The sequence below is a fragment of the Sus scrofa genome, chromosome 8 (genome assembly GCF_000003025.6).
Source record: "Sus scrofa isolate TJ Tabasco breed Duroc chromosome 8, Sscrofa11.1, whole genome shotgun sequence".
NCBI classification, from domain to species: Eukaryota; Metazoa; Chordata; class Mammalia; order Artiodactyla; family Suidae; genus Sus; species Sus scrofa.
In genome coordinates this window covers 116,159,558-116,185,399 of record NC_010450.4, presented here as the reverse complement: position 1 = coordinate 116,185,399, position 25,842 = coordinate 116,159,558, and the positions used below count along the sequence as shown (strand labels likewise).

At 39.5% G+C, this 25,842-nt stretch overlaps 1 protein-coding gene and 1 long non-coding RNA gene across 4 annotated transcripts in view; one reads left to right on the top strand and one right to left on the bottom strand.

Annotated features, from left to right (window-relative positions):
* ARHGEF38 (Rho guanine nucleotide exchange factor 38) overlaps positions 1 to 25,842 on the top strand; it is a 135,550-nt gene that overhangs the window by 13,875 nt on the left and 95,833 nt on the right. For 2 of the 3 annotated variants that reach the window (XM_021101708.1, XM_003482463.4), the window contains exon 2: positions 25,052 to 25,239. In XM_021101708.1, coding sequence (XP_020957367.1) covers positions 25,052 to 25,239 — 188 coding nt within the window. Of the gene's footprint in view, positions 1 to 19,561; positions 19,714 to 25,051; positions 25,240 to 25,842 lie in introns of all 3 variants that reach the window. The other variant, XM_021101709.1, reaches the window with a different exon arrangement.
* LOC100738848 overlaps positions 1 to 25,842 on the bottom strand; it is a 52,576-nt gene that overhangs the window by 8,921 nt on the left and 17,813 nt on the right. The gene's annotated exons all lie outside the window — the stretch shown is intronic.

Here is a 25,842-nt window from a genome sequence, read left to right as displayed (position 1 = left end):
TCTTAGAAAACAAAAAGTCAATACCTCTCTGACAAAATTGAAGCTGCATGGTATTGTTGCTGCAAGAAAAAATTGTTTAATGTATTTGATTTTACAACAACAGAGTATAATTAACATATAATATTTTTTTTGGTGAATCTTAAATAAGATTCTGAACTGGGATAAACTACCAGAGACCCTAAGATTCTGTATCTTTTTTTCTACATGATCTTATGCTTACATACAAATTAACAACAATTATAATCATCCCAAACAAAATACTCAAACCACAATTTAATCTTATTTTCAAAGTATTCTTGTCTATGTTCATGTCTCTGTTTAAGCCCTGATGACCTTTCCTGTTCTCTAATCACATCATGTGTAGAAAGAGCCTTCTCATATTCTCACTTGCATATACTATGTGCGGATATACTTCCCAACTATGTATACTAATTGTACACCATACCACATTTTATTGTGCTTCATTTTATTATTCTATGCAGATATTCTATTTTTCACAAGTCAAAGTTTTGTGGTAACCTTGTGTCAAGCTAGTCTATTGGCGCCATTTTATTCTAACAGCGTTTGCTCACTTTGTGTATCTGTGTCACATTTTGGCAATTATCGCAATATTTCGAACTTTTTCATTATTACTGCATTTGTTATGGTGATTTGTGATCAGTGATCTTTGCTGTTTCTATTGCAGTTTTTTAGGGTGCCATGAACTGCACCTATGTAAGGTAGTGAACTTAATCCATGAATGTTGTGTGTGTTCTGACTGCCCCACCAACAGGCTGTTCCCCTGTCTCTCCCCCTCTCCTCAGGCCTCCCTAATTCCTGAGATACAAGGATGTTGAAATTAGGCCAGTTAATAACCCTTCAATGGCCTCTAAATGTTCAAGTGAAAGGAAGAGTCACGCTTCTCTCATTTTAAATCAAAAACTAGTTATCCAGAAGATCTAGCTAAGACCATTAATGAAGTTGGCTATAACAAAGAATAGATTTTCAATGCAGATTAAACAGCTTTTTATTGGAAGAAGATGCTATCTAGGACTTCAATAGCTAGAGAGAACAAGTCAATGTCTGCTTCAAGTTTCAAAGGATAGGCTGCCTCTCCTATTGGGGCTAGTGCAGCTGGTGACTTTAAGTTGAAGCCAATGCTTGTTTACCACTCTGAAAATCCTGGGGTCCTTAAGAATGATGCTAAATCTTCCTCTGCTCTATAAAAGGAACAACAAAGCTTGGCTGACGGCACATCTGTTTACAACATAGTTTACTGAATATTTTAAGCCCACTGTTGAGAACTATTGCTGAGAAAAAAAATTTTCCTTCAAAATATAACTGCTCATCAACAATGCACCTGGTCACCCAAGAGTTCTGATGAGGATACGCTAGGAGATGAATGTTGTTTTTGTGTCTAATGCAACATTCATTTTGTAGCAGATGAATCAAAGTATAATTTTGACTTTCAAGTCATTATTTAAGCAATACATTTCATAATGCTATAGCCACCATTCCTCTGATGGATCTAGGCAAAGTAAATAGAAAACCTTCTGGAAAGGGTTCACCATCCTTCGAAGCCCATAAGAACATTCATGATTCATGGGAAGAGGTCAAAATATCAACATTAATAGAGTTTGGAAGAAGTTAATTCCAGCCCTCATGGATGACTTTGAGGTGTTCAAGACTTCACTGGAGGAAGTTAACTGCAGATGTGGCAGAAACAGTAAGAGAACTAGAATCAGAAGTGGAGCCTGAAGATGTGACAGAATTACTTCAACCTCATGATAAAATCTGAATAAATGAGGAATTGCTGCTGATAGATGAGCAAAGAAAGTGGTTTATTGAGATAAAATCTATTCCTGGTGAAGATTCTGTGGAGACTGTTGCAATTATAACAAAGGATTTAGAACATTACATAAGTTTAGTTGATTAAGCAGTGGCATAACTTCAGAGGATTGACTCCAATTTTGAAAGAAATTCTACTCTGGGTAAAATGCTATTGAACAGTCTTGCATGCTACAGAGGAAGCTTTCATGAAAAGTTCCTACACTGTTGGTAGAAATGTAAGCTGGTGCAATCACTATGGAGAACAATATGGAGGTACCTTAAGAAACTAAATATAGAACTACCATATAATCCAGTAATCCCACTTCTGGGCATATACCTGGGGACAATCATAATTCAAAAAGATACATGCACCCCAGTGTTCATTACACTACTATTTACAGTAGCCAGGACATGGAAGCAACCTAAACATCCATCAATAGAGGAATGGATAAAGAAGATGTGGTGGTACATATATATAATGGAATATTACTCGACCATAAAAATAATGAAATAATGCCATTTTTCAGCAACATAGAAAGACCTAGATATTATTATGCTAATTGAAGTCAGATAAAGACAAATATCACGTGGGATTACTAATATGTGGAATTTAACAGAAACAGACTCAAAGATTTTGCAACCAAATTTATGGTTACCGAAGGGGAAATGTAGGGGGGAGGAATAAATTAAGGGGCTTGATATTGACATGTACACACTACTATATATAAAATAGATGGGTATCAAGGACCTACTGTATAGCACAGGGAAATATACTCAATACTGTAATAGCTTATATGGAAAAATAATCTGAAAATAAATAGATATATGTATATGTACAACTGATTTACTTTATTGCACACCTGAAACTAACACAATTTTGTAAGTCAACTATATTCCAAAATTTTATTTTATAAAAAGAGTCAATCAATGTGGCAACCATCATCACTGTCTTATTTTAAGAAATTGGCATCATCTCCCCAACCTTCAGCAGCCACCACCCTGATCAGTCAGCACCATCAACATCAAGGCAAGACCCTCCACAGCACAGAGATTATGTCCCACTAAAAGCTCAGATGAGGATCAGCATTTATTTTTTTAGCAAAAAAGTATTTTTAAATTATGGTATGTACATTGTTTTTTCAGACATTTGCTACTGCACACATAAGAGACTATAGTGTAGTATAAACATAACTTTTATATGCATTGGGAAATGAAAAACTCATGACTTGCTTTATTGCAGTGCTCTAAGTGAGTCTGCAATATCTCCCAGGTACACCTGTGTACATACATACTACTGCATGGATCTCCCAGGTATGCCTGAGTACATACATACTATTGCATGGATCACTGTTTTGTATGTTCTGTTTCAAACCCATGGCCTATAAAAATTAGGCTGAATTAAATAAGTCTGTTTCAATTGGTTGTGAGGCACCAGTCTCTCTCCTCATTTGACTAAAATATATAAAAAGTAGAGCATGGTATGCTCTACAACTAAATCAGCATAAAGATTTTGGCAATAAAGAGAGAGGAGAAAAACAATGATGCTCAAATAATTTATCCATAAATTACTTTACATTGATCTTTACCCCAAATTCATGCATAATGGGCAGACACATTTTTTTAAAAAGACAAGATAGGGAGTTCCTGTCTTGGCTTAGCAGTAATGAACCCGACAAATATCTATGAGGACTCAGGTTCGATCCCTGGCCCATTCAGTGGGTTAAGGATCCAGTGTTGCTGTGAGCTATGGTGCAGGTCACAGATGCGGGTCAGATCCCACGTTGCTGTGGCTGTGGTGTAGGCCAGCAGCTACAGCTCTGATTTGACCCCTAGCCTGGGAACTTCCATAAGCCACAGGTGCAGTGCTTAAAAAAAATAATAAAAAAAGACAAGATAGGACATTTCCTGCTCCCATACTTTACTTCCTTATCTCTAGGGTCCTAGGCCCTTAATAACGAGCCCTTCTCTGATGTCCCACTACATAGCAGTAACCACTACCTACCACCTGCCTTGTTTTCTGGCATTGTGGCTTACCTGGCATGCTAGAGATTTTCTCTTTTAATCAGTTTATGTTTTTTTCTTCCATCACTAAAATACAAGTTTCATAAGAACTGATGTTTTTCTCAATTTCTCATTGCCAGCAAATAGAAAAGGATTTCACAACATTGGTACTACTGACATTTGGGGCTAGGTAATTCCTTGGGCGGGATGTGGTCCTTTGCTTTGTAGAATGTCAGCAGCATCCCTCACCTCTACCTACTCGATGCCAGTAGCACCCTTAGCCCCCTTCGGTGCAGCCATAAGTGACTCCAGACATTGTCAAATGTCCCAGGTGGGTTGGGGGAAGAAGCAAAATTTGGGATTAGAAGCCACTGGTCTAGAATAATGCCTGGCACAACGAGCACTCAATAAATATTTGTGGAATGAATGAACAAATGGATAAAAATCAGTATTTCTCATCCAATCAAGATTTTGCCTTCTCCACAATAGAACAAATACAGCAGAAAAATAAAATGCAGAGAGGGCTTTCCCAAGTAAAGTTCTGTTTCTATCCAGGACTTAAAGTTTGTCCTCTTTTACTCATCTTCTCCTGCTTAAGCCTTAAATAAAGATAATTCCAGAAAGTACCCATTTATATCTCTTCTAATTATTTTGGCTGCCCTATGCTGATCACCATAGGAAACTATAAATTCAAACCCATGCCGCTTAAGCATTTTTCAAGCCAGGTAAGCTTTGTTGAATTCCCTTTTGAAACCCACTTCTCTACTTTCTGCAGCAATTAGCAGTCAGAGGAAATAAATCACACACCCTTCGGATGAAGATAAAATATTTCCCTGCCCCCGTGTTTGAGCTTTCAGATTCAGAGCAGTGGAGGGTCTGCTCCTCCATATTTTCACTTAATACTTCACTGGCTCCTCTCCAAAACCTGTCTGACATGCAATTATTTTCCAACCTATTTCACAGAAGGCCTGTTCCATTCATCTTTCTAGGGGTCGGATTTCCACTGAAATTGATAAAAGATTTCATTGTGTGAAACTCAAGTCTGTAGGGCTCAGTGCAATGCAAAGCCAAGGGTTTTGAGGTTTATGGGGGCAGGTATGACATGTTGCCTGGATGGGGACAAAAGAACATGTATAATCATATTGAGGGTGTGGTTATGAGCTACTCGAAATAAAACCATAGGTAGAATTATGGGTGGCTGTTGGCACTATATGGGCAGAAAAAGGACTGGAGAAGTGGGAATGATGGTCAGAAGACCTGAACTCAATTTCTGACCTTACCATTTAAGGTAAAAGACTTATCTTCTCCAGAAATTAGCTTCCTTTTCTGTATAATAAGATAGATCTGGGTGGACTTTATCACCTTATCTCCCCTGCCTGTTTTCTAAAATTTTTAAAAATTTTGTATTTATTAATTACGCAGTGATTTTTTACTACATTTATAGTGGTACCATGATCATCACAACCTGATTTTATGGCATTTCCATCCCAAAGCCTCAGCCCATCCCCTACGCCTCAACCTGTCTCATTGGAAACAGTAAGTTTTTCAAACTCTGTGAGTCAGTATCTGCTCTGCAAAAAAGTTCATTGTGCCCATTTTTTATTTTTTATTTTTTTTTTGTCTTTTGTCCTTTTAGGGCCGCACCTGCGGCACATGGAGGTTCCCAGGCTATGGGTCTAATTGGAGCTACACCTGCTGGCCTATGCCACAGCCACAGCAACGCCAGAGCCAAGCCACATTTGTGACCCACACCACAGCTCACGGCAATGCCGGATTCTCAACCCACTGAGCGAGCCCAGAGATCGAACCCACAACCTCATGGTTCCTAGTCGGATTTGTTTCTGCTGCGCCAGGAGGGGAACTCCATTGTGTCCTTTTTTAAGATTTTACATGTAACTGATAGCATTTGATGTTGGTGTCTCCTGTCTGACTTCAGTTGGCATGGTAACTTCTAGGTTCATCCATGTTGCTGCAAATGCTGTCATTTCTTTACTTTTATTGGCTGAGTAATATTCCATTGTGTATATGTACAACATCTTCTTTATCCACTCCTCTGTCGATGGACATTTAGGTTGTTTCCCTGTCTTGGCTATTGTATATAGTGCTGCCATGAAACTGGAGTGCATGTGTCTTTTCAAGTCATAGTTTTCTCTGGATAGATGCCCAGGAGTGGGATCGCCGAATCAAATGGTAATTCTTTTTTTTTTTTTTTTTTTTTTTTTGTCGTTTTAGGGCTGCACCCACAGCCTATGGAGGTTCCCAGGCTAGGGGTCAAATCGGAGATGTAGCTGCTGGCCACAACCACAGCAGTGCAGGATCCGAGTTGCGTCTGCGACCTACACCACAGCTCATGGCAATGCTGGATTCTTAACCCACTCAGGGAGGCCAGGGATCAAATCTGCGTCCTCATGGATGCTAATCGGATGCATTAACCACTAGGCATGAGGGCAACTCCCAAATGGTCATTCTATTTTCAGTTTTCTGAGGAATCTCCATACTATTTTCCACAGTGGTTGCACTAATGTACATTCCCACCAATAGTGTGATAGGATTCCTCTTTCTCCACACCCTCTCCAGCACTTACTGTTTGTAGACTTTGATGATGGCCATTCTGGTCAGTGGAAGGTAGTACCTCATAGTAGGTTTTGATTGCATTTCTCTAATAATTAGTAATGTTGAACAACTTTTCATGTGCTTTTTGGCCATCTGTATGTCTTTTTGGAGAACTGTCTGTTTAGATTGTCTGCCTATTTTTTGATAGGGTTGTTTGTTTTTTTAGTATCCCCTACCTGTTATTTCCTCACTGTTCCCTAATTTTTTTAAATGGCTCCACCCTCCCATTAACAGTCAGAAATCCTGGAGTCAACCTTGATTGCTCTTCTCCTTTACCCTATACCAATGGCTCACCAGTTTATGCTAATTTCATCTCCTAAATTTCTCTTGATTTATTCAGTTCTTCTCCAACCTCTTGGCAACCAGACTAAGCTTAAACTCCCGCCACCTCCCCTCTAGCAACCAGACCACCCAGGTCCACAGCCACATCACGGTCTGCTGGCCTTCTGCCTTGCTCTCCACCCTCTTCACCAATATCTAGTTCTACTGAGGCCATCGTGATCTTGTGAAGAGGATCTGATCTTGCTGCTCACATATTTAAAAATTCTTCCTTTTTCCCCCTTATTCTTAAAAATTCTAGACTTCTTAGTGGGGCCTTCAAGATCTGCCTCCTGATAATTTCTCTAGACTCATCTCCTTACCACATTCTTTAAAATTTGAACTTTCATCACAGTAAGCTTTTTTCAAATCATTCTTCTACCACCAAGCTTTTGGACATGCTGCTCCCTCTGCTTATGACACCTGCCCTTCTCTCTAATCATGCTACTCTTTCTGATTTCACTTGTGTGTGTATCTTCTCCAGGAGGCCTGACCACCAGGCTATATTCTGCTTAGCTTGAGTCACAAATTACTGTAATTATATATATATGCCAGTTTTTAAATATTGACTGATACTTTTGAAATTGCAAGGGATTTTTTGCAGGACCTTTCTAAATAATTTTCTCCTCTTTTATGGTTGTCTCATTCAATTCCTAATAGAGCAGCAATATTTTGGCAACTTACTTTATCAAATCATTTCAAAGCATTAAAGCAGTTTTCATGGAAACACATTCTCATAGGCCATCAGTTGTAAGTTTAAATTAAATTAATGTAATTACAGTAAGAAGTACAACTGATAGAATCAGGCTTGCTGTTGAACACAACTAATTCTTGGAAAAGAGACAATTTGATCATTAAGTGGATAAGTGCACAGGCATCAGCTGATATGTCTTAGGAAGGAATGGAAAGTATTTATCTTGCAACTTTAGTAACCTATCTTTTTCTCTGGATAATACATTTCTTCAGAGAAAGGACTGTTTTAGTCACTATTATATACCATATAGTATTAGCTCAAACCCAACAAATAATTTAAGAAAATTGTTATTAAATTAGATATAAGATTTCTTTCAAAACTATGGAATTCAGTAAATTGATCATTTATTTTCAAATTTTGATAGTTTTTGATTCTCAATTATGAACATATGCATGGTTGTGGTGAAATTATGAATTAGTTCAGGGTCAGGGTCTTACATTATCATTGTATTCTCTACAGTCAAAGGGCTCTGCAAGTTCCTTAATAAATAAGTGTTGAATGGTGTAGGTGTGCTTGCTTGGTCTGGTTTTAGGGGTGTGAGGAGGTGCTGTAAGGGCAAGTATTGGTAAGCAAGGCATTAAACAAAACCTTAAGCTTGGTATATGAAAATATTAGCTCTAACTCTCTTTATTAAAAGATAAGTGAGGGAGTTCCTATTGTGGCTCAGTGGTAACAACCCGACTAGTATCCATGAGGACACAGGTTTGTTCCCTGGCCTCGCTCAGTTGGTTAAGGATCCAGCACAGCCGGGAGGTTGCAGATGTGGCTCAAATCTGGCATTGCTGTGGCTGTGGTATAGGCCAGAAGCTACAACTCTGATTTGACTCATGGCCTGGAAACCCCCATATGCTGCAGGTGTGGCCCTAAAAATAAAAAAGAGAGAGAGAGAGAGAAGTGAGATTTCAACATCATAATGGAAATCAAAACCCATGATTATTTACTGACAATCATTGATAAATAATATTGGCTAGGGACCTTAATCCAAAATAAATAAGGTCCTGTGTATGTTAGGAGATATATTTTATTTTAGTCATCTTGCTTTTTCAACTTTCTTGAGAAGCACAACATTTTTGGTGAGCTTCTCAGAAACTTATTGGCACTGGCTTAGCTTCAAGGTAAATGAGACAGAATCAGATTTTTTAAATTCAGGGATTTATATTATGCCAAACACATACAAGAACTGTATGCCCACCACATCTGAATTTAGCCTAAATAAGAAGAGTGCATATTAGGCTTGGTATGTAACTGTCTTTGTAGAAGTCCTTGCTGTTTTGGGCTTTTTTTTTTTCTAGAGCAGGTCCAGAGCCAAGAAGGTTAATTTCCTGATGGAGGCTCAATCTCCCCTCCCACCCTGGGAACATTTCCAAGGGGCAAGGGTGGGAGGAGGAGGAAAAGCAGGTGCAGCCATTCAGAACCAGATATAGAAACATGGCAAGTAAATCATTGTCATAAAAATAATGACTGACATTTCATGAGAGGTATCTTTGTGTCAGACATTGAGTTAACCAATTTGCCTGCTTTATCTCGAGTCTCACAACCTCCTAGCAGTGAGTAATGTTTAAAATACAGACACTGGCTCAGTTTCTTGTTTGAATCCACTTACGGTGGTGTGATGTTGGGCCTTAACCTCTGTGTGTTTCACTTCTTCACATGGAACTAAAAGGAAGGGATTAAAAAAAATCTACCATGTACTGTTTTTGTGAGGATTGAAAAGCTAGTGCAAGACAGGCTCAGTATGTGGTACAAAGTAGAACATTTGTCCCTCAGTATCTGCTGGGAATTGGTTTCAGGACCCACATAGATACTGAACTCCATGGATGCTCAAGTCCCTTATGTAAAATGGCATAGTTGTTTACACATCCTCCTGTATACTTTAAATCATCCCTAGATTATTTAAAACACCTAATATGATGCAAATCCCATGTAAATAGTTGCTGGGCATGCAGCAAGTTCAAGTTTTGTTCTTTGAAACTTTCTGGAATTTAAAAAAAAAAAAAATTTGGAGTTCCTGGCGTGGCTCAGTAGTTAATGAATTGACTAGGAACCATGAGGCTGTGGGTTCGATCCCTGGCCTTGCTCAGTGGGTTAAGAATCTGGTGTTGCCATGAGCTGTGGTATAGGTCGCAGAAGAGGCTGGGATCCCACGTTGCTGTAGCTCAGGCGTAGGCCTGTGGCTATAGCTCCGATTCAACCCTTAGCCTGGGAACCTCCATATGCCACGGAGTGGCCCTAGAAAAGGTGAAAAGACAAAACAAAAACAAAAACAAACCAAAAAAATTCAATCCTAGGCTCGTTGAATCCATGGGTGCAGAAACCACAGCTTCAGAGAGCTGACTGTACTCAGAAATGTTAGGTTTTACTATCACTACTATCACAATTGTGCTTATTCTACAGATGAGGCACGATTGTGCCTTCTACAGATGAGGCAAATTAGTGAGTCCAAATAGCTTGGCCAAGGTCACAAAGCTAGTAGGTGGCAGCATCAGAAGGGAAGTGTATGTCTGCCTGTCCAGTACAATTCCACTACACCCAACACAGGGTGCCCTGATCATAAGCAGACAGGTTGGGGAGGAAGGAGAGCCCAGGCTTCAGAGCTCAGCACCACTAGTTTGAATCCCATCACTTGTGCAAACTCTGTGAGCCACTGGAGCTTTTACTCACATTCACTGTGTTCAATTTCCTCATCTATGAAATTACTGTGATATCCCATTTTTAGTGTTGTGAGGAAGATTATAGATAATATGTGCTTTTAAATTGATACACAATAAATGCTTGATAATGGTTGCTCTTACAGGCTATCACAATATAACTAGTATAATTGACGGCATAGTGCATAATGCTTTAATACCAAAATTATTTTTTAAGACTATATACTTCTATAGACTAAAGGTGGTCTATACATACAATGGGGAGTTCCCGTCGTGGCGCAGTTGGAACAAATGCGACTAGGCACCATGAGGTTGCGGGTTCGATCCCTGGCCTTGCTCAGTGGGTTAAGGATCAGGCATTGCCGTGAGCTTGGTGTAGGTTGCAGACACTGCTGGGATCCCGAGTTGCTGTGGCTCTGGTGTAGGCCGGCAGCTGTATCTCTGATTGGACCCCTAGCCTGGAAACCTCCATATGCCGCGGGTGTGGCCCTACAAAGAAAAAAAAAAACCTACAAACACATACAATGGAACATTATTCAACCTTAAAAAGGAAGGAAATTCTGACATCTACTATAACATGGATGAACTAACTTGAAGACATTAGGCTAAGTGAAATAAACCAATCATAGAAAAACAAAGATTCTGTGATTCCACGTATGTGAGGGACCTAGAGAAGCCAAGTTCATAGACAGAAAAAGTAGAATGGCAGTTGCCAGAGGCTGGGGGAGGAGGAAATGGGGTTACTGTTTAATGGATATAGAGTTTCCTTTTGAGAAATGAGAAAGGTCTGGAGGAGGATGTTGACAATGGTTACGCAACAATCTGAATGTCCTTAATGCTGCTGAACTATACACTTTAAAATAGTTAACATGGTCAATTTTATGCCATATGTATTTACCACAATAAAAAAGTAGAGGGGGAAGTTCTCATTGTGGTGCAGCGGAAATGAATCCAACTAGGAACCATGAGGTTGCAGGTTCGATCCCTGGCCTTGCTCAGTGAGTTAAGGATCTGGAGTTGCTGTGAGCAGACTCGGCTCAGATCAGGTGTTGCTGTGGCTGTGGTGTAGGCCAGCAGCTACAGCTCCAATTGGATCCCTAGCCTGGGAACTTCCACATGCCACCGGTTCAGCCCTAAAAAGACAAAAGACAAAAGACAGAAAAAAAAAAAAAAAGACAAAAAAAAAATAGAGGGGGAAAAAGAACATATCTTTGTATAAGAGGAAAAAAAACATCATTATTAAAACTATTGAAATGAAAATCACAGTCTTAAGATTATCTCCTGCTTCTTCAGTAATATTTTTGATGTTTTATAGTAAGTTCCACCAAGGAGTTACTTTACTCTTTATATTTCATGAGTGAGAAGGTGTGTGTGCATGACTATTTTTATCTACAACATATGTTTCTATTTGAATTGCAGGTAGTATTAATCAATGTGGATATCATTCTAATGATACTGTCAGAGAAGAAATAATATTGTTGTGATACCAAGAGAACATTTTATTATACACATTACCTTGAAATAACATTTTGGCCATGAAATTTGATGCAGCACACATGTGGGACATGATAGAAAGCAGCCAAGCTAAATACATGAGTTATGTGGGCTAGACATGATGTATAGCTCAGCTGCCTGCGAGATGCAAGGATATAATTAACCAGGAAGGTCATTCCATCACCAGTATAATATTTGGAACAAAGATGTATTCAGTTATGCTATTTACTCTATACTTCAGCTCCTCATTTTTTTTTTTCTTTTTTGGTCTTTTTGTCTTTTTAGGGCCACTCCCACGGCATACGGAGGTTCCCAGGCTAGGGGTCTAACCAGAGCTGTAGCTGCCAGCCTATGCAAGAGCCACAGCAACACGGGATCTGAGCCGTGTCTGCGACCTACACCACAGCTCACGGCAATGCCGGATCCTTAACCCACTGAGCAGGCCAGGGACCGAACCCACAAACTCATGGATCCTAGTCAGATCCATTAACCACTGCGCCACAACGGGATCTCCAAGCTCCTTATTTTTAGGATTTCCTTGCTATGCGATTTTTTTTTTTTTAACTCCCATAAGGCCTTTTTTTTTCCCAAGAGAAGTTCTGTTTTGTTTAAATTGTTTTGTGCTCCAATCCCAAATCAAAACCATTTTGAAACACGACTTCCTTCTGACACTGAAACTTTTTTCCCTCTCTTTTAAAATTTATTATAATAAATGTTAAATTTTGAGGAAAAAAAAAGTTAATATACCCAGAAGGTCTTGCGTGTGTCTGTTCAATTTACATCTGTTTCAGTCTCATTACCTTCATGCTTCTTGGCATCGTCTCTTATCTCTTACACTAGTTCTGCCTCAATAAAATCCCAGCTCTACTTGTTCACCTTGGTTTCCCTTCCTTAACTTACACCAGACCCTCTTAGGCAGCAGAAGGAATCTCTGGTCATTGCTCTAAGCTCATCTGAGCCTTTGTTTTTTTCTCTAGGCCCAGTCGTGAATATTAGCCCATCCCTGCTCTCTCCAGAGAGCTCTTGGCCTGAAAGCACTGATGTTTCTAAACTTTCAAGCTGCATCCTGTTGCTTGTTGAATTGTTTTCATTGGGAGTTGGAGAGAGTGAGTCTCTACAAAGAGTCTCTTATGTATTTTGTCTTCTGCTCTACTGAGCTGTTTGAGTTCTATTTTCATTTCACTGGCACTCTTACTAATGTTTTCAGAGAGATGACAAGGGTAGCTATTTTCCAAGTTCTTCTATTCCTTTAAAAATGTTTTTATTTTTTTATTATAGTTGATTTACAATGTTGTGCCAATTTCTGCTGTATAGCAAAGTGACCCAGTCATACATACATATATGTATAAATTCCTTTTCTTATGTTATCTTCCATCATGGTCTATCCCAAGAGAATGGATATAGTTCCCTGTGCTAAATGGTAAGACCTCATTGCTCTGGACAAAACTATAGTTTTGTTCAAAAAGATAGATGCATGCACCCCTATGTTCATAGCAGCACTATTCACAATAGCCAAGACATGGAAATAACCTAAATGTCTATGGATAGATGAATGGATCAAGTTCTCCTATTCTTGACAGTGGTGGTCTTTTAATCTAAATTATAAACAACAAGAGGGCCAAGTTCAAAATCTTTTTCTATCAGAATTCTTTACACATTATTCTAACGTCTTCTACATCCAGTGTTGCACGTAAAAAATTTAATTCAAGGCCTAGTCTCACCCAGTTTTTTCCACAGAAAACTTGTAAGAGTTTCTCTTTCTTTGGAATTCAGAAATTTCTCCATAATATTTAGGTGAGCTCCTTTTTATAATATGTAAAATGAAAAAACCCAATATTTCAGAACTAGAAAGACTAGTATATGTTGTCAATTTTAGGTTATTGGTCTAACAAGTGCTCATTTCTCTCTACCTTCTCAGCTGTCCTTATCCCCGGATTAATATCTCATTGATTTCTCTTTCCTTCTTCACTTCCATCCCATTCCTTTTTGCATTTCATTCTTCCATTTGGGACTGTTGGCCCTCTGAGTAAGGTACATCTTTTAGAATTACTTTCAATGAGGATCTTCTGGTGGTAAATTAAGATGTTCTTTTTCTAATACATGTTTATTTTACCATCATTTTGGAGAAAATTTTGCTAGGCTAGGGTGGCAGTCATCTTCTCTTAGCTGTGTAAAGGTATTATTCTACTACCTTCTGGCTCGTGTCATTGCTGTTGTTAAGGCAGCTATGGGTCTAATTGTTATCCCTTTGTAGATAAAACGTCTTTTCTTACTGCCTGCTCTTGAGATCTTCCTTTTACACTTATTGTTTTAAAGTTTCAAAAGGCTATGGCAAGGTGTGGTTTTCTAATTTTACCTGTATTGTTTGGAATTCATTAAAATTTCTGATTCTGGAGTTCCCGTCGTGGCGCAGTGGTTAACGAATCCAACTAGGAACCATGAGGTTGAGGGTGTGATCCCTGGCCTTGCTCAGTGGGTTAAGGATCCGGCGTTGCCTGTGAGCTGTTGTGTAGGTTGCAGACGTGGCTTGGATCCCGTGTTGCTGTGGCTCTGGCATAGGCCAGTGGCTACAGCTCCGATTCGACCCCTGGCCTGGGAACCTCCAAATGTCATGGGAGTGGCCCTAGAAAAGGCAAAAGACAAAAAATAATAATAATAAAATGAAATAAAATTTCTGATTCTGAGGATCAGTGTCTTTCACAAATTCTCAAGTGTTCATCAATTATATTTCAAGTATTGCCTGTTCCTTACATTCTCTGTCATGCCCTGTGGGATTCCAGCAAAGCTTCTGTTAGACCTTCTCAACCAGGTCTCATTGTCTCGAATATGTTGCATATTTTACATCTCTTTGCTTCTCTCTGTTGCATTTTGTATGATTTCTTTGGTTTGGTTCCATTAATTCTTTCAGCTTTGAATAATTTGCTATTTTACACTTTCACTGAGTCGTGTATTCCGTTGCGTTTTTAATTATTTTGAGTTTTACCTTCCAAAGTTCAATTTCATTCTTTTAAAAGCTACTTCATCATTTTTATACCCTCTTATTTCTTGCTTATAATTTTAAATGACTATCTCCTTAGACCTACTAAATATACTTTTAAAATATCTTTGTCTAATAATTTCAATGTTTTAAGACTTGGGTAAAATTGTGTCTATTTTTTTTTTTTTTCTGTATCTGACCCATGATACCTTGTTTCCATGTATGTTTTAGGAATATTTTTTTGTGATCACATGTTCCTTGCAATACAGTTGTGAGAATTATTTGAAGCCTGAGTTGAAGACCTATTCAATTTCATTAAATTTTTTTTCTTCATTTACTTTTGGTTTATGTATTTTCCCTTTTTTTACTTCTTTAGTTAAATCATTAATTTTCAGGCTTGCTTCTGATTCTGAGGATTACAGTCTTTCATAAATTCTCAAGTCTTCAGCAACTGACACTTCAGGTACATTATAAATATATATTTACATTATATAAATATATAAAATATAAATATATTAAAAATTATATGTAAATTTATAATATTTATATATAAATTTAAAGCTATATATTTTCCCCAAGAAAAGATTCAGCTACATTCCACATGTATTATTTTGATCTTTCAGGAAAAATAACTTTATTTGCTTTCATGATTTCTTCTATTGCCCATTAGTCACTTATTTTTTTAATTCAAAAACAAATGAGCTTTTAAATTTTATTTTTGTTATTTATTTCTAACTTAATTTCATTGTAATTGTGGTTCTTATATACTAATTCTTTGAAATTTTATGGCCTAGCATATGGTGTATTTTCATAAAGATTATGGGTGTCCTTAAAAAGAATGTGAAGTCTCTGATTATTGAGCACACATTTTTCCATTCTAACCGGCCTGTTATTAAGTTATATTTATAATACCATTATTATGGATGACTTGTCAAATTTTGCTCACAACTCATATCATATGTTTTGTATATGTTTTAAAACCATGTTATTCAGTACACACAACATTAAAATTCTCTTACATTCCTGATGAACATTTAATCACTATATTGTGCCTTCAAGTTTATTTTGTCTGATATAAAAATTGCTTTATCATCTTTCTTTTCATTAATATTTTCTCATCATTTTTTTACTTTTCATGTTCAAACTTTCTATGTGCTTATGATCGCTTAGCTTGTAAACAGAACATAGCTATAGCTATTTTTTTAAAAAATCCAGTTTGATAATCTGATTGTTTGGTTTATTATAATTACTCATATATTTGGTTGTATCATATTTGTCTTCTCTTCTTTCGAATTATTTTTTTCTTCATTACATTTTTGACTCCACTGGTTTTGAAAATTTACATACTATTTCTATCATTGCAATGTTTGGCTTTTTTTTTTTTTTTTTGGTGTTCAATGCTATTTTATTCGCATGGTCCCACATTCCTCCTCCCTCCCAAAATAACCTTGCTGCCCAGCAGAACTAGAGGACAGACTTTGGGCAGGAGAGTGGGAGTGGGGGGAGGCAGAGAATTAAAATGGGTTAGTGGCTAGGACGACAACCTGGTTAAGGAGCTTATCACCTACAGTGAGAGTCAGAGAAGGCACTTGTTTCCCACACAGCCCTGAAGACCAGGCTCCTTTGGGCAAAAGGGCAAGACTGGCATGTGGGCCAATGCTCTCTCCCTGGAGCAAGAAGCCAGCTTTAGGGGCAGGTGGGTACTGAGCCAGGCACTGCCCTGTGGTCTTCCCCACATTAAGAAGGAAGAAAAGGGGAAGTTCCTGTTGTGGCTCAGCGGGTTACAAACCCGATGAGTATCCATGAGGATGTGGGGTCCATCCCTGGCCTTGCTCAGTGGGTTAAGGATCCAGCATGGCCATGAACTGTGGCGTAGGACAGCATGGCTTTGAAATTTTAACATGCATCTTTAAAAAAGCTTTATTGAAGTATAGTTGATGTACAATGCTGTGATCGTTTCTGCTGTACAACAAAGCTATTCAGTTATACACATGCACACACCCATTCTTTTTCAGATTCTTTTCCCATATAGATGATCACAGAACATTGGGTAGAGTTCCTGTGCTCAACAGCAAGTCCCCATGGCCATCCGTTCTGTAGACGACAGTGTGCATGGGCCAATTGTCAACTGAAAAACATCTAAATTACATCAATGCCTTTACCTTTTCTGCAATACCACGAAGATGTTTAAAAATACTTACAAAGCTGCCCTCTCTTTTAATCGCCTCTCCCATGCCTCTCACCTGTCTACCCACTCAGCCACACTGGCTTCCTTCCTGATCCTTGAATAAGGCACACACACTCTCACCTTAAAGCTTCTACTGTCTGGTTCCTCTGTTGAAATCTCCATCCCATCCTCCTCCTAGTTCACCAGTGTCTGTAGATGCCTCCAAGGTATTTGGTGGTTTCAGTCTCACTTAATTCCCTAGACTGTGCTTGAAGTTTACTCCAGCCCTCAGAGGATTCCTTATATATTTTTGAAGGCTTATTCATTCATTTAAAATTGTGTGTGTTTGTGTGGCCACAGCTGCAGCATATGGAAATTCCCAGGCCAGAGATCAAACCGGAGCCACTGCAGAGACAATACCGAGTAGTTACGATGTGAGCCACAGGGGATGTCCTTTTAAAATATCTTATCTGGTGTTTTTAAATGTCTCTGAATCTTTACCAGGCAAAGTTCCTCTTTCATGATTTGCGAACTATACCTGGAGTGGTGTACCTTTCTCCCACAGTTTTTTCTTCTCTTTTCTGTTCTCACTGCCATAGCTGGAATTGTCACTTGAGGTACTGGTGTGGCTGCTTTAGGAAATCATTAAACTGAATTCAAGATAGTAATGCATCAGACCACAAGGACTTCTGGTTTATTGTTAATCTTTAGCTAATTGAAAACTTTTATCCAAGCCTACACCTATTTTCCAAATATGATTTTTCTGGCCTATGCTGGTGACCAAAACATTGAACAAAGATGAAGCACTTTATCGAAAAGAAAAGCCTAGGAGTTCAGCTCAGCAATGGCTCAGAGAGCTAAGAACCCAATTCGTATCCATGAGGACATGGGCTCAATCCCTGGCCTTGTTCTGGGGGTTAAGGATCTGGTGTGGCCATGAGCTGTGGGGTAGGTCACAGATGCAACTGTGGCTGTGGTGTAAGCCGGCAGCTGTAGCTCTGATTGGACCCCTAGCCTGGGAACTTCCATATGCCTTAGGTGTGGCACTAAAAGAAAAAAGGAAGAAGAAAGGAAAAGTCTAGTTGACAATCTCATGTTTATTTCATTCCTGAAGCTGAGCTATTGTTGCACAGGCAATCTTGGGCTCATGGCTCAGGAAGATTTGCTGACGAACACTGAGAAGTCGAAGGAATCTAGGAGCATGTAGTTCGATGTTCTTGAGAAGGGCAGTCTCAACATAGTGACCATAATCCCTCGGGGATTAGATTGTGCGGGGACATTAGTTTCCTATGGCCTCTGTAATAAATCACCACAAATTTAGTGGTTTAAACTAACACAAATGTATGACCTCAGTTTGTGTCAGTCAAAAGTCCAGAGCAGCTGAGTCTCTGCTTAGAATCTCACGGCAAGGGGTCCGCAGAGCTGTGCTCCTTTCTGGAGGTCGGAAAGGAGAAGCCATTCCTGCCTCCTCAGGTTGTTGGCACCTATTTCTTGCTGGCTGTGCTCAGCTTCCAAAGGCTACCGCCACCTTGGCTCTTAGCCCCTCTTCTTCCATCTTCAAAAGCAGCAATGGGGAGTCAAGTCCTTCCCACTCTTCACCTCTCTTGTGTTCTCTTCTGCTCTCTTCTTCTGCTGTTAGAGTTGATGTGATGAGATTGGGTCCACCTGGATAATCCAGGATACCCTCCCCATCTCGAAATCTGTTACCTTAATCACATCAGCAAAGTCTCCTTTGAGCATATAAGGTAACATGTTCACAGTTCACAGGTTCAAAGGATTAGGATGTGACCATTTGCCGGGGGGGGGGGGGGGAAGCATTTTCTGCCTCCACAGTGAGCAAAAATCCGGATGATAGAAACCAGGAGAAAGTGTATCAACAGTGGGAATGTAAGTCGGGGTCACTCATGTCCAGCTATGAGGACTGCCAAAGTCCAGAAATATTTTCCAAAGCCCAGAAGTCTCTTCATGCAGAAGTGCAACAGGACATTAGCAGAGATCCATGAGTCAGACCTGTGACTGAGGTTCAAGTGGATGGGATCCAGTATTTACAGAATGCCCTTAGCCTGGTGGCCACTGGTGGTCCTTCAGACACCACTCAAGTTTATCCATGCTGGTGTGTTTTTTTCTCTCTGGAATATCAAATAATTCTTCATGGAAGAAGCCCTGAGGCACCAGTCTTATCTCTGCTAAAACTCTCTCTTGGGCTTCTCTTTTTTTTTGTCTTTTTGCCATTTCTTGGGCCGCTCCCGCGGCATATGGAGGTTCCCAGGCCAGGGGTTGAATCAGAGCTGTAGCTGCTGGCCTACGCCACAGCCACAGCAACACGGGATCCGAGCCACATCTGCGACCCACACCACAGCTCACGGCAACGCCAGATCCCCAACCCACTGGGCGAGGCCAGGGATTGAATCCGCACCTTATGGTTCTTAGTTGGGTTCGTTAACCACTGAGCCACGGCAGGAACTCCTCTTGGGCTTCCCTTTGAGGTTGGAAGTGGTTGGCATTTTCAAGCCAATTTTGGGACTCTCTGTCTATATAAATTATAGGCCTCTGGCAGAGTATCTTTTTTTAGGTGTTTTTTTCCCCTTATAGATTGACTAGCCATGGTCTGAATTCATTTGTATGCTTTTGTTGAAAGTGGCAAAAAAGAATCAGTACATGCTAACATTTCCATTTTTTTTTCCTACATTTCCCCTAATTGTATGCCTTGGTATGCAGAAATAATGACTTAACCAATTTCGCCATTGGGTAGTAATTGTCACCAACTCTTTCTATTACAGATGTCTTCCTGGTATCTTTCCTCTCCACCTAGGCCATTTCACATTGCAGATTGCATTATTTGTGGCGCTTGAATTTCCAGATACCAAAATCTCTACATATAGGAATAAACTTTCCTAAAAACAACGAAAATTGTGGCTTAACACATGGAAATGTAAGTGTCTTATGAAAGAAGTCTAGAAGTAGGAAGTCTCTTTATCTTTCCACACACTACCATCCATTGTGTGTAGGTCTTAATCTTTGTGGCTAATACTTCATGGTGCCAGCATGGCTGCTGCACCTCCAGGACACACATTTACATTCCAGGCAGTGAAAAGAAAGCAAGAACCATGAGGGGTGGAGGATGAAAGAAGAGACATCCCAGCCAAGTTTGCCCTTTTACAACTTCTGAAACCCTTTTCAGAGATTTCAGCTTACATCTTAAGAGCCATAAATGAGATATAGTTTGAAAAAGAATCTAAGAAGTAAGCATTTTTATATATTCAGAGATCAATTTATGAAAAACAAATGGGAAAATAGATATTAAGTAAGTAACAGTGTCTGACAACTACATTGCTATTATAAAGAATAAAGATATATAAAATATATATGCTTAACAAAATAAAATACCCACTATGTACTGAGTTGAGAAAGCAAGTTGCAGAAAATATGTATATGAACACATCGTTAAAAAATTAATTGCTGTGTATATGTGCATGAAAATATTTGGGGGATGTTATTCACTAAAGTAGAATACAGATGAAAATACAGTGAAAATTATATTATGGTTAATAAATAGGGATTGCATCTAATAATAGTAGCAAAGATTTACACAATGTCTACTATTCATCCAGGCACTGTTGTGTTTAACAAACATTAACTCATTTTATCTTCATAATCACTTTATAAGTTTTTACTAATGTTACCCTCAATTTACAGATGAGGAAATTGCTGCACAAAGAGTTAAATAACTTGTTCAGTGTCAGAAATCTAATATTAGAGGTGGAGTTTCAACCCAGGAAGTCTGGTGCAGAGCCTAGGCACTTAACCTCAAAAATATACACTATTTTGTAATTTGAAAAAATTAAATAAATTACTTCTCCTTAAAATCCACCCCAAAACAGGATTTCCCATCATGGCTCAGTGGTAACGAACCCGACTCACCTCCATGAGGATGTGGGTTCAATCCCTGGCCTCGTTCAGTGGGCTAAGGATCTGGTGTTGCTGTGAGCTGTGGTATAGGTCACAGAGGTGACTCAGATCTGGCGTTGCTGTGGCTGTGGTGTAGGCCAGCAGCTACAGCTCAGATCAACCCCTAGCCTGGGAACTTCCTTATGCCACGGGTACAGCCCTAAAAAATAAAAAAAAATTTTTTTTAAATCAAAAAATAAAAATCCACCCCAAAATAGCAGCAGCAATAGCAACAACAAAAGCAAAGCTGAAAGGACACACGTAGACTCTAAGCACAATGTGGGCTGTCAGCAAAGAAGTCATCAGTCCTTCACAACCACACCCTTCCTTTGACTGCTTTTTCATCTCTCTAAAAACCAAGGTCTTCCCCATACATACCCCCAACCCCGGAAGGCTATCCAGGATTCCAAATGTCAGCTCTATTCTGAATTTCCTCCATAAGTAATGCCCCCTATTTTTCCTTCTCTTCCTGTCCTATCTGAACATAGCTGTCCAGCTACTTCAGAGTCATGCATCTTTCTTGACAGGTTAATAGCTATCGAATAACGGGATAAGTGTTTGTCCTAGGTGCTGGAGAAGTTCAAGAGTGTAGAGAAAGGAACCTTGTCATTCCCATGTCTATGGAAATAACTGACATGTATGGGGTTTTAAAGATCCTAAGGAGCTTCCATGAATTGCTCATTTAATTCAGTCTCCGTAACACTGTGATGGTATTCATTCCTGTTTTACAGATGAGGAAACTGAGGCTCTGTGTGGTTAGCTAAATTTTTTTTGGCCACCACGTTATTATGAAGAGTGGCAGAACTGATCTTGTCTTATTATCCTTTCCTCAAACTGCAGCAAACTCCTTTTATATAAACTTCCTTGGCCAGGAGTTTCCACATATGTTACTCATGAAATTTGTGGCTAGCTTAGTGAAAATTCATTATCACCGCTGGAAAAATAAAGCTTGAGGATGAAAGACAAAGGCTGGGCCAAGGCGGGGGTGGGTGTCAGTTACATGGTACTGTTTTCATACACAGTAGCATATTTTGATCAAAACAATCTAAATATCCTTTTCGCCTTCGTTTCCCTTTAGTTTTGACCTAGTCTTTTCATCTCTAACTACTGGAAAACGGTCATTCCTAAAGCTCTATTTTTCCTTCTTTCCTAAATACTTAGCTCCTCTGTTGCTTTATCTAGAAATAAAAAATTATCACAGCTGACTGCTGGTTTGGGTGATCTATATTGGTTGCATTCATGTGTTACAAGTAGTTTTACACGTAAAAACATACTATAACTAAAAGAGAAAAGCTTTAAAGGTAGAGAAGCCTCTTATAAGAACAAAACTTGTGCCCACAATGCATTGCAGAACGTTTGTTGGTTTAAGAAATGCAAACAGAGAGAATGTTCAGAGACCTGATGGGGAAAATGATGCAAGTCAAGTCTGTTCCCACAATAAACTTGAGTCAAAAGAGCAAACAAAGATAGCTCATAAGGTTGCTCAACCCTAAATCCTCTGAGAAGGTTTTTACATCTGAAAGGAGAAATGTCTAAAGTTGAGTATCTTGACGGACACTTTATTCCCACCACTGTGACCCCTTCACTTGGTTCTGAACAAGATGTTGAGTAGGATTAGAAAAAAAACATCTAATTTTAATTAGTAAAATCTGATATTGTAAATTTAAAGTACGGCAACTGGAAAATCAGTAAAATAAGTTAAAATGAGGTAGCAGTTGAGAACTAAAAAGCACCTGAGACAATATTTTAGGAATATTTCTTGGCCAAAGTTCCAGAAAGACTCCAAATAATTGATACATTATTTTTATAAGGCACAAAATGTTTAGCACTTGGAAAAGCAGACATAGGTTAGAACAGTTTTTTCAACAGTGCCCCTTTTATTTTCAAGGTAATATTCAATAGTCATTGAACACTATTACTTGTTTGCTAGCTCTCTACTAGTGAAGCTTCTGTCTTTGAGCTACTTTATATATCCCAGGAGAAAACAATTTCCATCTTTCCCCCTCTGCCCTCTGGCTCCCAACCCCCATCTTTTTAGAAGGAGCAGCCAAGATGAGGCTCACGAAGTTCAAGTTGTGAATATAACCTACTCTCACAGCATCTCTCTTCACCGGTGCCCTGCCTCCCTCTTTTATATCCAAAAAAGTTCAAACAAAAAACAAAAACAACCCCCCTCCCCAAAAAAGCGAGTTCCTGTGTTGGCGCAGCAGAAATGAATCCGACTAGGAACCATGATCCCTGGCCTCTCTCAGTGGGTTGAGGATCCAGCATTGCGGGGAGCTGTGGTGTAGGTTGCAGACTCGGCTCGGATCCTGTGTTGCCGTGGCTGTGGCATAGGTCCCAGCTACAGCTTCAATTAGACCCCTAGCCTGGGAAGCTCCACATACCGTGGGTGCAGCCCTAAAACCACAAAAGACTAGAAAAAAAAAAAATGAGTCCATAGTAATGACACCTGATTGTAACTTTTCCTTTTGAACTTGGGGTGCTGCAAGGCAGGCTTCTTCTACTTTTTTTTTTTTTTTTTTTTTTGCTATTTCTTGGGCCGCTCCCACGGCATATGGAGGTTCCCAGGCTAGGGGTCCAGTCGGAGCTGTAGCCACCGGCCTACGCCAGAGCCACAGCAACGCGGGATGCGAGCCACGTAAGCGACCTACACCACAGCTCAAGGGCACTGAGCAAGGGCAGGGACCGAACCCTCAACCTCATGGTTCCTAGTCGGATTCGTTAACCACTGTGCCACGACAGGAAATCCTCTTCTACTTTCTAATAAAAAGGTTATACATTAGCGAGCACCCCCAAGTTCTCATAATGTAGTTCAAGATGTGACAGGCTGCAAGCACCTCTCCTTGTATAACTCTCTTCTTAAATAATGTAGATGATTTCGTTGGCATTGAATGGCCCAAGACTTGAAAAACCACATGCTCTTAAGATGCTATTGGTCAAACCCTTCTTTCCTGAAGAAAGAAGTGTTACTAACAAGGGACCCAGAAGCATACTCACCTGTGAGTCAGGATTGTCTGAACATCAGTCTAGCAGTACCTTCCGAGCTAACGCTGGAATTACCTTCACAGCATCCTCCGCAGAGGTTTGATTATGAAGCCTCTGACTGGACCCCTGAAATTACGGGGCCAGAGAGAGAGGCATGCTCACAACTTTTAAGTGTCTCTTGACATTCTTGGGATCGTCTCTTTACACTGAACCATTAACTCTCCTATTAAAATGCTGTCTTAGCTTGGTTACTGGAGCTAAGTTTCTTGGTTTTTTTATTTTCATTTCCATAATTGTGATCTGTGCACTTTTTACCCCCATACAGAGCCTTTACAAGCCCTTTTGTAAAGCGCTACATTCTCAGGGAGCAGTGTCAGCATTAAAGATGTCTTACATTTCTGTTACTAGGATCATATCAGCTTTAAAGGAAATAAAATTACATCTGCAACTGTAAGACTAAGATGAAAATTAAGTTTGTGATGACTGCAAGCTTGAAGCAAATTCATTCACACACACTCATACACACTGGCCCACTATCTATCACTGCTCTGATTTCATCTGTGATCTAGTTTGCAGCTTCCAAAATTTTATCTTGCTGGGGGAAGCTCATCCTTGAAGATATTTACCTTTCTTACATTACACTTTATATAAAATCCTAGCTACATGGGAGGCTTCCCATTTACCTCAGCATCTCCTCAGCACTGTGATTTTCCTTAATTAAAACTTCCCATTTGGCAATTTAAGAATTTTAAAATAACAAGATATGCATAGTCTTGTTGAAATTTAATGTGCCACTGCCTCATTCCTCACGGGTTCTGATTATGAACTGAAAAGCAAATTGCAATCATGTGCAATTGTTTTCCATTTCATGGAGTTTTGTGTACCCCTCACTGAGCATGGGCGGCAATTATTTTTAATAAAAGAGACAAACAAAATTAGAAGGTGTTCTATTTACTAATGAAAACTCTTCCTTTCATTTAAAAGCAAATGTGCCCAGAAACTCTGAACTATGTTTTTATACATTTTTACCTCTAGACTGAAGACCCAGGTTTATGGCTCATATAGTCGCAATGGGATATTTTCAAGACAAGACATAACAATCGAGTATCATTTAACTTCCATGGTCGAATTCATGCTCACGTGCTTTTCCTGCTCATAGTTTCCTAGGATTCCAACCTGAAGGGAACTTCCACACATCACCTCCTAAGAACATGAGTGAAGACGCTCTAAGCCCTTTTCCTTGCTAATGATAAGGAGATGCAGTGGCATTGCATGTAAAGAAGGAACAGGGATCTTAACAGAGAATCTCACGTGTACACGTTTTCACTCAACAGAAAAGATGACCCCACAGGCCGGGTGTTCCCCGGTTGAGACCCTAACTCAGGAGGAGGAACAGCAGATGCAGAGAATGATGGCAAAGCGTTCGAAAATCATCAAGGAGCTGATACAGACCGAAAGGGATTACCTCAATGATCTAGAGCTGTGTGTTAAAGAAGTGATTCAGCCCTTGAGAAATAAACAGGTAAATGCAACTGTGAGGGTCCCCCTGCCCATATGCTAAATAGGATCGCCAGCACCATGAAATCACAGCACCCAGGTGTATCAGGGCAGTCACCTGCGACAGTGACACTGGGGTGATGGCCTCCTCCCCCAGGTCCTGGGTTTGGGCTGGGAGAAGGCATCGTCGGACTTGGATGTTCCTCTGCCAGCAGAGGGACATCCAGAGTGAACAAAACTGTATTCTAAAATGTGGGGAAAAGGAAATTCACTGTTTAGCCACTGTGAAATTTTGATGTGTTCTTCCTGGATTCCCATGGAACTGCCAACTACCTGTGAGCAACAGTGTGTAGCCGTTTAGGAACAAAGCACTTAATTTGATCCAAAGATGCTCAAGGTTTCAGAAGAAAAAAATTCTGGGTCTTTCCTCTCCTACATTGAGAGTTCTATTATGACTACTTAGCTAAGTAAAACGCAACATAGAAATTTGTCTGAATGTAAGATAAATATTTTCTCTTTGGTAGGACTGGCTGCAGACAAAACATGTGTTTATATGCCAATTGTTCTCCTTTTTAATCAAGGCTGTTTTTGGGGAATTTCTTCTAGGGAATTAGAGCAAAGGTACAAG